At 36.7% G+C, this 16825-nt stretch overlaps 1 protein-coding gene across 1 annotated transcript; it reads right to left on the bottom strand.

Moving 5' to 3' along the window:
• Positions 1-594: 594 nt before the first annotated feature.
• dsg2l (desmoglein 2 like) lies at positions 595-11060 on the bottom strand. The gene is made up of 14 exons (XM_008434066.3): positions 10789-11060; positions 9578-9700; positions 8262-8417; positions 8032-8173; positions 7779-7942; positions 7542-7676; positions 7260-7445; positions 6871-7151; positions 5950-6092; positions 5631-5852; positions 5057-5287; positions 4633-4754; positions 4189-4533; positions 595-2689 (listed from the first exon to the last, which is right to left on the bottom strand). Exons 1-14 carry the CDS (start codon positions 10840-10842, stop codon positions 1682-1684), a joined length of 3312 nt encoding a protein of 1103 aa, XP_008432288.1. The 5' UTR covers positions 10843-11060; the 3' UTR covers positions 595-1681.
• Positions 11061-16825: the final 5765 nt, after the last annotated feature.

The raw sequence follows: 16825 nt of genomic DNA, 5'->3' as shown, positions 1-16825 counted from the left end.
AGAAAGCAGTTGTTTGACTGGATTTGAATTTAGGATTAACTGATTAAAAAATACATACACAAGCTGGACGCGCAAAGCTTTTAACAGGTAAAAAAGTTTTCTTTCAGGCTTTACCTAGATCATCTGGCACTATCTCGTCTTTTTGTGAAATCTACTCTGAGAACCTTTTTGTATGAGCTGTCTCACAAGGCAACCTGTTGTTCCACACAAGCATGCTACTGTCTGCTTGGCTGAATGTGAAATATGAGCTCTGCTTAATGGAGGAGGGTTCAGCCAGCTCCTCCCTAGAGTCTGACTGTATTTGTCAAACAAAAAAACATTGTAATTACATTCTTTGAGCACACAGAGCAAAAAAGTATTTCCAAAACTGAAAAGAGATGCAAATATTTAAAAGCTTCTTATTTTCAATTTAATTGAAAAATGTAACTGAAATAAAAAAAATAAATCCTGGAAGATGTTCAATAAAAGTTTAGGAAAATATTCTGTAAGAGAGATTACAAGCATTGTTCTCGAACTGCATAACTCCTCTAAATGTTGCATTTTGATCGCAGTGCATCAAAATCAAATTTATAAAAAAAAGACACAGAGAAAACCTTATTGACAAAAATTACTTTATTAAAAACAAGATTTTTAAAAGTGTAAGATTCTGTCAGATGTGATCCATACCCACCGATCTAGTAAAATTCAAAAAATTAACTTACACCTTTACAATTAAAATAACTGATGAAAGATAAGCTAAATATACACAAACGCGTATTCGTATCTATGACAAAGTAAAAATGTTGTTGTAGTCTAAACACGTATTGTTTTATTGTTTGATTTTATACTGACATCAGGTGCAAATAACAGAAACAAATCTTCATTTTCAGGCCAGTTTAGCTCCAAGGCTACATTCCATCAGCATACGACAAAACAAGACAAAAATACAAGCAGCAACAGCAGCAAGAAACCGTATCACCCTGGCATAAGTTATTATTTTGCAATGTAATTCTATATTATTCTAGGAAACCCAAATTACTTGGTGACATACACAAAAAAAAAACCTAACAAAATGCGAGATACTTAATTAAAAAGCACAACACCTTGGGAAAAAACAGGACGACACGATGAACAGTTTGGCACTTATCAGTTTCCATGTACAAATAATTGCAAAAATACCAACATGTGATACAAAGGAACGACAATAAAACAGTGATTATTAATAAAAAATATATATGTTTTTGGTAAGCTGCATTTATTCCATTTTAATAATATAGAAAATATGTTTTTGTTTTTTTTCCAGAAAAATTACACCTTCAGACAAAATAGGAAGTGATGCAACTCTGCCTGTTATAACAGACATTAAGTCACAAATGTAAACCTTTTTAAAAATGTTTTTTTTTCTTGACTTGTTTTTAACCTAAAATAAACATAGGCTTCTCAGTGCTATTGTATGGCATGTATATTATCATACTTTCACTCAGTAGGGGGTGAAGAAAATTATGCATCAAAGAAGTCAGTTAATGCATTCATGGAACTCTTAACACTTATGTGTTTTCATGTGTAAAAGCAGTCAGTATTTGAATAAAGCCAAAGGCCAAGCAGTTTAAAAGTCTGACCCAAATCTCTCTCTGCTGTAGTGCATTTCTTAACAAGCATATACATGTGTGACCTCAGCGGATAAGCAAAACAAGGCAGTAATTTATGTGTTTGACTCGATATTTCTCTCAGTCACAGAGACCTTTTTATGCTGAACAACAACCCTCTGGCCTCCTTGGAGCCTGGGTGTGGTTGCGAGTGTAAAGTCTTCCCTTGATCCTGCAGAACCACGTGAGCCCGCAGAAAATGACTTCACCTGAACTCCTTTTCCTCCCACCTCAAATCCTGCCTGTGAAGACCTCTGTGGTACACGAGGAGAGCTCTGCAAGTATTGTGTGCTGTGCTTTCCACCAGAAGATCCATTCTCAACTACAAACATCTGAGTGTTTGTAGTTGAGACGGCTCCCTGTGAGGAGCCCTGTGCCACCTGCCCAGACACTCCATTCATTCCCACTTGCCCTTCAACCAGCACCACACCCTGAGAACTTGGGAAGCCTCCAACTTGTATTAATCCTTGACTGAGCCCAGGTTGACTCACCTGACCAACCACCTGCTGAGTTCCCCCTGACACAAGCACCATCTGGGGATTTGACTCAACTACATACATGGGGGCAGCTGCTGCGTAGTACATAGCAGGCTGCTGTATAAGAAGTGTTTGGTTAGGGATGACAACTGTCTCTTTGACTTTAGGAAGAGTTGCCGAAGCCTTGGCGCGCTCAGTAATTCGCTCCTCTTGGATGAGGGTAGAAGACCCAGATGCTTTGCTGAAGGTATTGAGGGTGTTGACATTGACAGGCTCTCTGTCTCTAATCGTCTCCGTGTGGGTATGGACCTGCGTGTGAGTCGAGGTGGATGGCCTAGCAGTGAACGTGGTTTCCTTCGAGAGATTAGAAAGTCCCACATCCACCGAAGTGCTCTCCAGGGACTTTCCATTGCAGATTTCAGCCAGAGTTTTGAATTTTGGCCCCAGGTCATTAAGGAAGGCAAGATCATTTTCATTTTCAAGGAGGCTGCAGCATCCCACAGAAGCTCCCTGAGAGTCTTCTTCCTCGTATTGATAGATCACTTCTTTGTCCTTCTCCACATATTGCTGTGGAGCTTGTCTTGATTTCTGCAAACAAATGAGAGTAAATTAGATCAATTACACGGCTGAGTGAAATGCAGTTTCACAATGCTCTCTGAGAAAAATTTGAGATGAAAAAATATGATTGACATGTAATCATGAATATAGACTTCAGGGAACAGGCTGAAATCCAGTCTGGTGTACAAATCTGATGTACAAAGCCAAGGCAAGTCTCAGCTCTACCAGATACAAATTCAAGTGAAGTTTCAAGTTTTTGAGGTGCAACTCTAGGTCAAATATCAGTTATTTAAGGTGCAATGATTCTCCTTAAGCTTAAATTCATGGACAATTAATTATAATAAAAAAAACATTAATTGGAACAACCACAGCCACAGTTATAACATTTATAAATGGTTTAATGAATATGGCTTAATGTTTACCTCGATTAAATCGCAGTTGTATCTTCAAAGAACATTATTAGAATGGATATTTTACTTTACTTTGAATTGGAGATTTAGCTAGATTAATTGGAAACTACATTTGCATTTCTTGTCTAATCTAAGCAGTAAACAAGTTCCAAAGGAAGGAAGGAATGGTTCAAAAATGAGTGAGGCATAAAGTAACAAATGAGAATGAACATTGGATTTTTAAATAAACATTAGAAGTTCTTCTAACCTGACGTGTGGTTTTTTATTGATGCTAAATAAAAATAAGATATAAGAGTAAAGTTTTTTTTTTTAGAAATTACCCAAAGAGGGATATCTGTAGGAGATAGGATGTTGCCACACCAAAATAATAGATGGCCATTAACCATTATTACAATATTACTCAACTTTTAAACCCTCTCTGGATAATAATTTAATAATATTTACATCCATCTCAGAATCATATCGCTGTGCTCTTGTGGTGAGAACATTTTATCGGACGCTAACAGCTTTTGATTCACGTTATGTCATTATTCCACTGTTTATAAAACTTTACACAATGAAATTGTCTGAGCCAGCACACTGAAGGCTTTTTCCTAGAGTAATAACCTTCAGTGCTTCTGCAGCTGCAAAGTGTTTATGGTTTTATTTACCTTTCCTATAAAGCTGAAGTAGACTGAGCTTTACGCTGACCTGTTCAAGAGTGTCTGATTTTGTAAGCTCTCATATTCAGCGCAGGATATTTATAAAAATTAATGAGCAATGACTTAGCAGTGCTTGGATAATTCTTTTTTCTTTCTACACCAGGTCTTTACTTATTGTAAATACTAGTTAAATGCTAGCAATTATTTAAAAGAAGACAAACCTGGAAACTACTTTTTTTCTTTTCTTTTTACTGGCAAGTATTTTGAATTATTGAAATTATATACACTTAAAACCTTACTTTTACTTTACTGATGGTTTTACATTAAATAAACATTGCTCATGAAAATTGAGCTCTAGAGCTCGTGCTCAAGTCAAGTCTGAGGGTAAGTCAAGTCTTAAATCTATGTTTGTGCTAGTTAAGTTTGACTTGGGTCTAGATCACGGGCTTGTGTCCCAATACCTAGTTGACAAACTTACAACTGAATAGTATTGCCCCAGATAATGCTCTGGCAGGGCCATTCCGTCGAAGGCTGTCAGTCTTTGCTTGGAGAAGCTCATCTCTTGGCCCGTCATTGTCCCTGCGCCCATGAAACCCATCTCTTGACCCCTCATAGTCCCTGCGCCCATGAAACCCATCTGATCTCGGTTTGCATGGTAGTAGTTGTATTTGTTGTCCATCCACATCTCCTCTCCTGTCAAGGTTCCACCTCCACCCATTCCAGCACCAGCTAAATTATCAAGGTACGCAGCTCCGCCAGACATGTTGATGTTCTTTGTATTTATGGTGCTGCCATCAACATGCACTGGAACAAGAGGAACGTCCTGCGAATTAGAAAACAAAAGAACCTTCTGTCAGTGACAACGCGTTCTACAATTCAAAAAATCCTCGCATTGCCTTTGGGTGGTGAAATCTCTTTGCACCTTGTCTTCCCCCTGTCCCTCGGTGTGATACGAGATGAGATGTTCGTTCGCCTCGAAGGGAATAGCCTTAAAATCTCTTGCGGCATTTCCACACAGGCAGAAGAGCAGCAGAAGGGGAATCACTACAAAATAAATTGACAACGATGTTTAAACAGTGATCATACTTAGTAAACAATTTTGATTAAGACACTTCCTTTCTTCAATGAACAGGTTTAATTAATCAAAAATATAGCAACTTATTGAGTCATAGTTGTGCAATGTAGGCATAAATCACATTTCTTCATAAGCCACCAAAGACCCACCCTTTTTTGTTTTGTTTTAATCTTTCTGTTCATGCAACAACTTGTTCTGATAGTTGTGTTGTGACTTAAAGATTCTTATCAGAATTTCCCAAAAGCGTAAAAATCCCAAAGTCTTTACTCACACAGAAGGAGCAAGAGTCCCAGCAGCAAGAGCAAGATACCGCCAGGTCCAAATTTTACGTTGCTTTTTCTGCGTAAATTGCAGGCCTTGGTGTTTCCATCACATGTGCACACAGTTATATCGAGTTTCTGGAGATCATCGCACGACTTTCCTTGCTGGTCCTTGACATTCAGGGTCACTTTGTAGTTGCCATGCCACAGCTTTCCCTGGCTTCGAAGAATGACCGTGGTTTCTAAGGAAAGACGACACCTGATTGTTAGATTTCTAACCCGATGGGGAAGCTTATTTTCTGCTGCCTTAGTTTAACAAAATCAAACCGAAAAGGCTCTATTTTGTTTCAGCAGAACATTTATTTGAAAGATAGCTACTTTTTTTCTGTTTTATTCCTGTTACTGCAACATTTCACTAGTAATCTTACAAAAATACATTGGGTGACATTAGCTGTAAAAACATTGAGTTTGAGTTTTATTTAATCTAAATTGCTACTATGGGATAATCAAACCTGAAAAGGAATTATGTTATACTGTAAAAACTAAGGAGACCATTCAACAAAAACAGACAAGGGAAAAAAATACCATTAAAGGGCTCTAAACTCCACTTGTGTTTGCTGTCCGCTTGAATCAAATCAAATGTAAATGGTGGTCCATTGGGGTACATATCTCCATCCTTTGCCGTGACATAAATAACATTTTCACCAAAGCACATGGTTTGAGCTGTTGAGGTCAGATGTGGACAATGGTCGTTGTGGTCCTCCACCTGAATGGCAATGGTTCCTGTTGCAGTTTTAGCAGGGATGTCTAGGAAACAGTTAAATCAGAGAAAAGTCATGCTTTTCTGTGCAACACATTGATTTCAGGCAAGAATTTAACCAATGTCACATCTTGAACAACTTACCGTCAGTTATGCAAATAATTTGGGCATAGTATGTTCCATTGATCAAATAAATTGACTCTCGGTCGGGATATTTGTTCAACCTGATTTCTGCAGTTTTTTCATCAATTGAAAACCAGTTGTCTTTATCAAACAACTTTGCATATCTGCAAGTAAAAGAGCAAACAATTCAGTTTAGATTACTTTGGTTTATTTATGCAGCTCCAATTAATTTCAAGAAACTTTACAAGACCAACATTCAGTTAAATAAAATCAAAATGGGTCTGAATTAAATTCATATCAATCCAATACATAATATTCATATTATGTGCTTTTGGATTCAGATCCATTATCTCAACAGTCAATAACTATGACATTATCTTATAATATTAATACATTACTGTCAAATTCAATTGATCTTATAATGTTATTTGAGAGGAAGTAACTTAAAAACCTATTTCATAAAAGGTTCTACATTTTATAACCTTTTTTGTCACATAAACGGTAAATGCTGCAGAGTTTATCATTGTCTTAAAAATTTTGTACTTCCAGCATTTTAAATGAGGGAACATGGGGATCTATGTGTTTTCCACTCAAATATATTCAAAAAACAATGCAATGTGATATAATACTTTAAATAATTCTCTATGTCAAGATGTGTTCACAATACTGAAATATTAGTAAAAGGCAGGAGAGCAAGTGACTGTTTAGGATTTTCTTAGAATAAAATAATGAATAAATGAATGTCTGCAGTTTAATCAAGCATATGTGAACTGAGGAAGACTCAATCAAATAAAAAAAAATACAGCACTTCAAAGTCAGATCTTTGTCTAAGTAGTTTGAAAAATAATTAACCTTTTCAATGTTGCTACTGCATGAACAAGCAGGTTGGTTTGAAAAGCAAAGAGAGTAAAACAGGAACATCTGCTACGTGATAGACATTACCTCACGTTTGTGGCAGTCTTCAGCGTGTCACTGTCAATAGCAGCGTATGTTGCTATTACTTTTGTCAGGGATATAGAAGTTTTTTCCTCAGAGACGGTCACCACTTTTACATTGGGCTGGAATCGAGCCCCCTCTTTCTGATTGACAACATTGATTTTGACGGGATACGACTTGGATGACGAAGCGCCTGAAATCACCGTGCTGCTGCCGAAGTTGTACTCTGCTACATTTCTGACCTTGATTCCGAGACTTAACGTTTTTATTTCCTCGTAGTCCACGGCCTATTGATAATAAGCACATGATTAGCAAGAGAATCAAGCTTTCAATATTTAGCAACAAAATGTTGTGCTGAAAGATTCCAGGATTCCATTTTTTTCATTTAAACAGACCTTAATAATTCTGACGACTCCCTCGTTGGTCTGTCTGTCAGTTGTGATTTCAAAGTAACCTCCCTCATTCCCGGAAACAATTTCATACAAAGCAAACCAGTTGTCTGTTTGGATCAGATCCAGGTCAATCGCTTGTATCCTTAGAACTTCAACACCAATTGTGTTCTCCTCCACTCGTCCTTCATACTTAAAAAAACAAAAAACAAAAGAGAACATTCAGATTGGGACATTATCAATACAGTGTTTAACCGAATAATTGCATGCTTGTTGCGTCAAATATACCGTTTCTTGTCCCAGTGTTGGTATATTGTCATTTATGTCTGTGAGTCTAATCTCAATTTCACCAGTCGCTGTGTGTCCTCCTGCTCTGCCTCCCATGTCAGAAGCCAGAATGGTCAACTTATATACGCTTTTGGTCTGAAAGAAAAAAGACATTGAACATAATGAAACTGAGTTTTAACTCAATCATGAATCTGTGCTTACTTGTAAAGCTCAAATGAGAACTGCACGGTGACTCACCTCTCTATCTAGAGTGGTCTTTGCAACCATGACCTCTCCTGTTCGTTGGTTGATGGTGAACATCCCGTCAGCATTAGTGCTCTCATCTATTCTGTAGAAGATCCTGGCATTGTCAGTGGTCGGATCATCATCATCTGTTGCTATCACTTTCATGACAACAGTACCTAACAAAATAAACATAACATAGTTACGATACTGCAGCTAACACATTTTTTGTAACCTAGATCAAAGATTTTTTGCAGATCTTTAATACCGAATTTGCTGTGTTCGCTGACTTCTCCAACTTGCTCCATCTTTATGACAGGAGTGCAGTCATTAATGTCCACGACATTAATAACGAGAGTGATGTCGTTCTCAGCACGAGTCCCATCATGGTATTTTGCCACACCAAGAAGCTAAAAAAAGAATCAGAACGTATTTTGACATTTCATTCATTTTCACTATATTTACAAAAACAACAAAACGATTTTTAGTTGCTCTTACATGATACTGTGCCTTTTCCTCTCGGTCCAGAATGGAGTGGACCTTAACAAAGCCAGTCTTCCGGTCAACAGAAAATCTGCCCTGTGGGTATTCATTTACACCAGGACCAGTTAAAGAGTATATTATCTCCTGAGATGTCTCCTTGTCTGAGCGAATCTGGAACACAGATGCATAGACGAAGATGAAAACCACATGGAAACATAGCTTCTTCGAACAGCAGGAATCAGCATGTCTCAATTTAAGCATTCGTAACTGGAATGCGCTTCACCTTTATTTTTCAACATCATTATAAAATACTTCTAATATAATTGAAAAGGCATTGGTACCTCAATTTGTAATTTAGAATATTTTTTGGGGAGTAAATTCACTTGCAATCCTGTAAAACAATTAAAGTGATAGCTTGGATTTTTTTAACTGAAGATATTAATAACACTTTACTCACCTTTAGTTTCTATATATCATGTTTTTAGTTTACAGTGAAGAAGAAAGAGGTACTTGGACAGACCTCCTATTTTAGCCTAGTTCATCTATTTAAACAATCTTATATTAAAAAATGTTCATATGAATGAAATACAATATGAGCGGCTATTAAACCCCCACCCTTTCACACGATGCTGTTGTTAAATTTGTTGTCGCTTCTGGGCTTCAGAACCATAAAGTATTATGCTAAAATTATCTTTATTGAGGCTCTCAAAGTTACAGTTGAAAAATTTTGAATTTTAGACGCAGTTTAAGATCTACAGGCCAAATTCAACTTGTGTGTTTATAATAGGTCTGTCAATAGATAAAAAACTTCAGATTAATTACACTCTGGCACTGTGATTAATCGTGATTAATCACTACGCCTAACTTTGTCAGCTTGAAATATAAATATGCACGCAGAGATGTGTTTCTAGTAGGTATGGTACTGTGGGAAAGTCCCTCCTTCTCCCACACTCCAAACAATTAAAATACAAGTATCTATTTTGTTTTGTGTATAGGTAATGTAATTTCCCAGCACTCAACGACAAGTAGGGAAACTACACGTATACAAGTAGTAGAAAACTTGTTCAGTTTGCTATTAGGTGGGTATCAAACTGGCTGCCTCACCCATTTCTGATGCTGCCCTGGTTAATTGCCCATATAACCTATATCAAACAATGCAAATTTTCCCAAAAAATGTTTAAGAGAATCTTTTACTGTCGCCAACCGAACACATCTGAAGATTGTCAGTGTTTCAGGTATGCATTTGTGTGTTCTGTGTTGATTTCAAAGTGTGGCTTACGGGATAGCATTTTGAACAAGACTTTGAAAAGGGAGGACAAATAGGTGCACACCTTAGCAACGAAGTCGTAAGTGGTGTAGTCAAATCCCTCGGTAAGGTTTCTGGGAGCTAGGATCCATTCTCTTTTCTGCCTCCTGAGTACTTTACCATGTCCTTCCACCGTCACAGGAACAAGCTTCAGGAGAACAAAAAAATAAATAAAAAATCAGCATAAAAACAAGAGATCCAGATGTAATAATTACAAAGTTATAGAAAACCCCACTGCTGCTGTTTTACATCCATTTGTAAACATACAGCTCTGGAAAAAATTAGTACTGCAAAATACTGCAATTCCATTCCATTTCAGCGTCTATCAAATTCCAGCTCAAGCACACATTATTCTACGTTATGAGTTACTGATTGGGTGATTGCTGTAACCCAGCAGCATTGTGAAAGACATTGTGAAAACAAATATGGGCTCTTCCACCAGATATAAACCATAAAAAAATATATTGTAGCATTAAAGGAGCTTTGAAACCACGACGTTCACGTTATTTTAATCCCTTGTCATTTTGCACAAATACGTTCTCAATATAAAATAGGCATTACATTTAAATTTGTTTTCAGCATTTTGTACAGTGAAACAAAACTGTTATTTTTTGCGTACTTTGAAAACAGTGCAGAGAAATAGCACAATGACAAGAAATTCAATGGACTTTTTGTATGGAACCGTCTTTTGTTTGTTTCCGTTTATTTAGCCAAGGCTTCCTATAACAATTGGATTACATTTAAACTCCAAATTTAAATGTACCTTTCTGTAAGAAAACAGCGGTAGCTTGATAAAATCCCCACTCATCCATTTTTTTTTTCTTTCTTAAGAAAGAAAGGAACTTCTTCATTTACCTTCCCTTCTTTCTTTCTTTTTTTATTTACTTATTTACTTATTGATGTTATTGCTGAAATATGACACCAGAACGTAATGAAACTTTGCGCAGCTCTAGGTTTTCAACATTCAATATGTATGAGCAATGGCTGGATTAGAAAGAAACGAAAAAAAAAAACAACAAAAAAAGACTAGTTCCCCTTCCAAAAAGGCAGGGAAGGGAAAGTGAGATTCTTTGTAAACACAGACACTTCGCGTTCTAAAGATTTTACCGAAGCGTATCCGCTGTCATTACCCTTCGCATTAAGAAGAGCCACACCTGTTGAAAGCCCGTCTCTCCATTACTTTTTTAAGACCTATTTGAGGAAGGAAAAGAAAACAGAGCAAATGCCGTTACTTACAGTGAGGAAGTATATTAGCAGAAAGAAAAGGCTGCATCTGAGCAGGGAATCCATCTGTTAGCAAAATACGAAGTTTAGTTTTTTTGTTTTTTTGTTTTGGTCCTCGTTTCCAAGTGAGATCGCTGGAGTTGAGATCCGGTGTAAGTCTTTTGTTAGCTGCTGTAGACTTTGACCCGGTGGAAGAGGAGTGAGCTGTATATCAGCTCTGGGCGTGTCTTCTCCTTCTTTAGAACACTCTGGATAAGAAGTGATACCAGAATGTTGTGTAAAGCTTGATAGCACTTTTCTTTTCTACAGTAATGGAAAAATCAAGGTGGGGAAGAGAGGGAGGAAACCATTTTAGGCGAGGTAACAAAATGAGTCAAGACTTGTCTGACCCATCTATATGGATATAAAGAGTTAATGTTTGAAACATCCCCGCATTTGCTTTGGTACTTCATTCTACTACCTCCGGTAAAACGCTACAGAAAACTGCTTTCGAACTCCCGATAAGTATCCCGTAATGTTGCTACATCAGTACGTATTAAACACCGTAGAAATTGACAGCCCTAAAATAAAATGTCAGTTTCTGTGGTTTTCAATGGTTTTAAAATGTCCTGGCTGTTCTCAGTTTGTCAGTATTTATTTAGCTCATGTCTGTAAGTAGACTTCACTCAATAGCTTTAAAGGGTTTGAACTTTCATTTCTACGTTGTAAGGCTTTAAAGTTTGCTACAAATAACAAAATTCATGTTACAAAATAAAAAGAAGTGACTTCAAAATAAAATGTTGTAAAATAAAACCTAAAACCCAAAGTTAAATGACCTCCCTTGGTTAACACCAGGTCAAAATTTTAGTTGATTTAGTCACTGGGTCAAAATGTAATAGTTGTACTTTTTAAAAATGTTTTGTCATTTCTACTTTGACATTTAGAACACTCAACCATATTTTTATTTTTATTTTTTATTTTTTTGCTTTTTGCTTCTGACAACTGCAACCTTGCAAGGATAAGCGGTGTTTACAATGCATAGATGGACTGATGAACGGATGAGTGTTTTTAATATGGTATATTTCATTTTTTAGTAGTTCCTTGTCATTTTGACCTTTTGTCTTTGCATACCTTTTGACTTTCTTTATATTTACATTTTCTGAGTATAGAGCAGTGTCACCCAGGCATGAATTTGCATCCATGTTTTACTCAGTTTGACAATTTAAAATAATTTCCTGGATTCTTATGGATTACTGCCTAGAAACTATATTTAACTCTAGCTAGTCTTATCTATTAGACAGGAGTCACTTAGATTAATTTAGATTTAGTCCAGAGTCATATTTTGTAAGATTTTTCAAAAAAATGTACAAATTTTTTTACTTATGTATTTTAGCACTGGGTACGAATGAAATGATCTGAGATTTGATCATTTGTATGACCATTTATCGCCATCATTTTTGAAAATGCCTAAATAAAATTGTGTTTATTATTTGCATGTTTAACTATAGCCTAAAAATAGCTGTTAAAAAAGAACATTCTACTGAAACTCATCAGTCTGTTCTTGTCCTGAGTAATGAAGGCTATTACAAGAGATAAATACTAAAAATCTCATACAACAGTGTGCACTCCTCCCTTTAAAGAACAGTGGAAACTGGCTCTTACCAGAGTGGGAGAAGTGATAGGTGCTAGTACACAACTGAGCAGTAGGATAAGCACATTAGACCCACTAACTTGTGCAAGGTGTTTCAGGAAGCATGGAGGTGAAATTACCTCAAATTTTTTCAACAAACTGACAGCTAGAATTCCAAAGGTCTCCAAGGCTGTTATGGCTGCAAATGAAGGATTCTTTCGTGAAAGCAAAGTTTGAAAGACAAAATCATTATTTCAAGTACAAATCATATATTTTTTAACCTAGTCACCTTGTAATCTTGCCAATATTTTTCGTTCTCATTTTGCAACTCATCTGACTAATAAAATATATTTTCTCGGAAGAACAGAGCATTTCTTTGGTGACAAACTGTTATGTGGTAGTCTATATTACTAATTTCTTGTTCCGTAAATTCACGTTTTCAAAACCCTTGATACCAAAAACTGTCCGTAAAGCTGATTGTCCAATCATTTATGAATACCTTCAGTCTTCTCTTTTACGAAAATATTTGCTCCTGGAGGCCTAGACCGGAAATGAGAATGGCGGGGCAAAGGGACAGAATAAAAAAGGAATACAAAAATAAAATTTGCACCCCTTCAAAACATGTCATTTCTTTTTTTTTCTCTGAAATGCCTTCACAAAAATATCCATGTAATAATGTCTGGAGGAGCAAATTTATAGGGGTGGTTGTTGCCCCCCGTTGTCCACCCTTTAGTTGCGCCAATGACATCTGGTTAAGCCAAAAGGAACTTTAAGAAATTGTCCATGCTTGATCCTTTACACAACTTGATTTAACCTTTCTTAAAGTGGATACAGATTTTGGTAAATTTGAGAAGTGGTAAAATGAATTATTTTTATATTGTAACTCTATCAACATATCTTTCAAACAGTGAAGGTTTTCTTAGCATCTGTGTAACTAATTTATTTCGCAAACTTGCCAGCAGAGGGACTTGGGTTACTTTAGGTCGTTCCTGGAATCCTTTGTTGATAAAATGCATTACACAGTTTTTTTGTATTGTGGAATATTTAACTAGCTCTGCTTTGACAATGGAGCATTAATTTAATATTGTCTTCTAGAATCTGAAGGGATTCATAACTTCTCTAGAAAATCTTTTTAAAGCACATGATTAAAATTGGTCTCATTACTCAAATGGTGTAACATTTCATTTAGAGATAATGAAAGTTGAATTGCATCCTTTCAGTTTTTACTTAATATGAGATCATGGTTAGACTAAAAAGAAAAAAAAGAAAAAAAGAAAAGAGAACAGAGTTTGTTTGACCAACATTTTCACACTAGTCTGTTAAATGTCACCAGAGTTCATGAAATTCTAAATCTGAGATTCACAGATTGTTGAGTCATGAACTTTGGCAGCACTGGGCCAAACTATATGCACGTTTTAGCTTGTGCAGCTGTGCTGTTCTTGAATTTAGTGTAAAACATGAGATTTATAAAAAGAAGAGGGAAACTACTCACCAAGCATGGTCATAGTGCTTAAAAACACACCCGCCCATGATAAAAGGTATGCTATGGGAACTACAATATCGGTTTCATCTTGCTTAATTAAGCATGTGGCTTCACTGTAATCCTCAGACATTAATCATTTTAGTCACTAAGAAAATGTTGCTTTTCATTGTACTTCTTAATCTCTAGTTGAATGGTGATTTTGGTGGAGTCATAGTGTGTGACAAAGTTACAAAAAAAGTGTGAAACAGAAAGGTATTAGATAGTAATGAGGTATATCTTTTAGAACAGGTTAATTAGACGGTATTTAACATTGCTATGAGCTGAGCAAGTCTATTATGTGCAATAGGTGTGTTTCAAGGCATTCAAATTAAAGGAAGGAACCAAACCACTTCTTTTATTTTATTTTTTGCAATGTTAAAAGCTTTGAACAAAGCTAAATGCATTCCAAAGGCATATTCAGTAACTGTTACTAGTTTGCCTTAAAATCCCACTTTATTTTGTGGTTGAGATGGATCCATCATTCTCCACTTTGGTTTGTGGATGCAGATTTTACTGAGGCCTTAGCTCCAGTTAACTGACATGAAAACAAGGTGGGGCAACTGTACAACACGCAACGCAAATTTAGGTATGGCATGTGCTGGCATGGCATGTGCTCCATGTACTGAGCAATAACAGATTGCAAAAGTTGACGAATGTCATTATGATTGTAGCAAAACATTCGTTAAGTGGTACATAAACAGTTGATGAAGATTTGAATGCCGTAGCTCCTTCAAGAAGTAATCATACTTAATGGACATTTTTATATTTCGCCATGTCACGACCACAAACTTTAATACATGTTTTTGAAAGTTTATAGAGCAACTCATAACTGTGAAGTGACAGAAAAAAGATCCCTGTTTTTTTTTTTTCTTTTTTTGTTGCAAATGAAATTTGGAAAGTGTGGTGTGTGTCACCTTTCAATCCAATTGCAGCAGCAAAATGTGTATTAGAAAGAGGAAAAAGTTTAATAAAACTTACAGAGCATGTCCTACTGTAAGACAACATTTCCACTATTTGCTTTTGTTCATGTTTGTGCAGACATGTACACAATGCCTTTGTGTATTTAGTCACTTATTGTACTTCACACTGTACACAGTGTGTATACAAATCTTGGATCTAAATTCCATTGGGCTTCACTTTACATTGACAATAAATACAGTTGATTCAACTTAATTTATCTGGTTTCTAGTTTGTCTCTACAGATTTGTAAACTGAACTTCATGGCTTTCCCTCTTTACAAAATGGCTCCAACTGATTCAGATCGAAGGGGGCATCTGTAGAGATAGTCGTTCTTGAATTGCCATACTTTCTCAGCTGGATATGGGTCTAAATGTTGACTAGCCCTTTCTTACCATGAATATGCTTTGATCAAAAATGATTACAATTTGGCACTGACGTGTTCAGAGTTTTTACCCTGCTGAAAAGGAAACCTCTTTCACTTTTGCAGTCGCTGAAATATTTTCTGCCGGTATTGTATTTGACTCTCTTCATCTTCACATTAGTTACAACCACATCATAAACACATCATAATTCTTCCATCATAGTGACAGTAGTATGTTCAGGGCTATGCAAAGAGTTGACTTTCCCTTCACTGTTATCATATCAGCATGTATCCCAACAAGTTCTGCTTTTGCCTCATCTGACAAGATGTTTTTTTTTTTTGTTTTTTTTTCTTGACACTCATCTGTAAAGGATAGATTTGTAATAGATAGCCATATATTTGTACGTTTGCAGTTGAGCAATACTCTCTTAATTTTCAGATAAAGGAATAAACAGTACTCTTTTCATTTTCAAAATTTGGAATACTGTTTTATAGCCCAATAAAACAGTAAACATCGACACACCTTCAACCCAGACCTGTCTACTCTGTTACTTGGTTTATGCAATCTTGCTTACTCCCTAATATTCTCTGGCAAACCTCAGCTCACGTGACACAAAAGCCTCACGGCAAATAACTCAGAACAAGGTGTATAGGGTGGTGTTCTTTTCTGGGCGTATGTGCAGGAAAAAGGTACATGTCAGATGTCCTTGTCAGAGACGGTGTCATCATATTAATTATTGTTCATAACGGAGGGAGTCGAGAACAGTCTGCCTTCAAGCTTTTCGTGTCACACTGTCTGCTGTCATATCAACGTGTGATTGAAAATAGTGTGACGCAAGCGCTGACACACACACACCGAAACAGCAAGAACAATTCCTGGCCAGGTGTGTTACCATTTAGTCATGCTGTGTGATTCTGAGTCTGTCCAGACAACTGACTCACTGTTCACTTTCTTCAAAGTCAACAAAAGTTGGGATACCTAAACGATTTAAAAGAAACATGCTTTAACTTTTCTTTTGTTGGTATTTTTTTTATTTATTTTTATTCCTCCATGAGTGGTTCAGCTGCAAGAAAAAGAACTGAAAGACACATCAACAGAACAGTGCTCACTTTCTAAACACGAAGAAAACTGAGAACAGTAAAAACTTTCACTTTAGCCTGCGGCAAACTACAGAAAGGATCATTTGCTCAGTGTTTTTTTGCGTTTTCACCAGACTCGCAGCTACGTCTCCTTTCATTATGTCCACACCCATGACGCACAGAAGGCTGTCTTCCTGACATTTTTCTCACCTTTCCTGTTCCAGCCCCCCACCTCCTCAACTGCCCAAGCATTTCTAAACAAGCACTACCCCATATGCTGAATTCCCTGGGGATTTTCTCTCCATATAATTGCCTCTGGCCCCTTAGTTTTATCAGTAGTTTACAGAGATAGTGAGCGTTTCGTGGTGGGAAAACATCCTCCCTCATGACAGACTCCATTCAACCTCACATTCCTGTGGTGTTAAATAAGGAGCCCAGCACTGATCCCTCTTGCCAGAAAGTTTGAGTGAGGCTGCAGAAGGGGAGGAGTCAGCAGGGGTCAAGCTGTGTACATACC

This window comes from Poecilia reticulata, chromosome 17 (assembly GCF_904066995.2).
Source record: "Poecilia reticulata chromosome 17, P_reticulata-male-v2, whole genome shotgun sequence".
In the NCBI taxonomy this organism is placed as follows: domain Eukaryota; kingdom Metazoa; phylum Chordata; class Actinopteri; order Cyprinodontiformes; family Poeciliidae; genus Poecilia; species Poecilia reticulata.
Note: the sequence above shows the minus strand (reverse complement) of the source record. Positions and strands in the feature narration are given on the sequence as shown.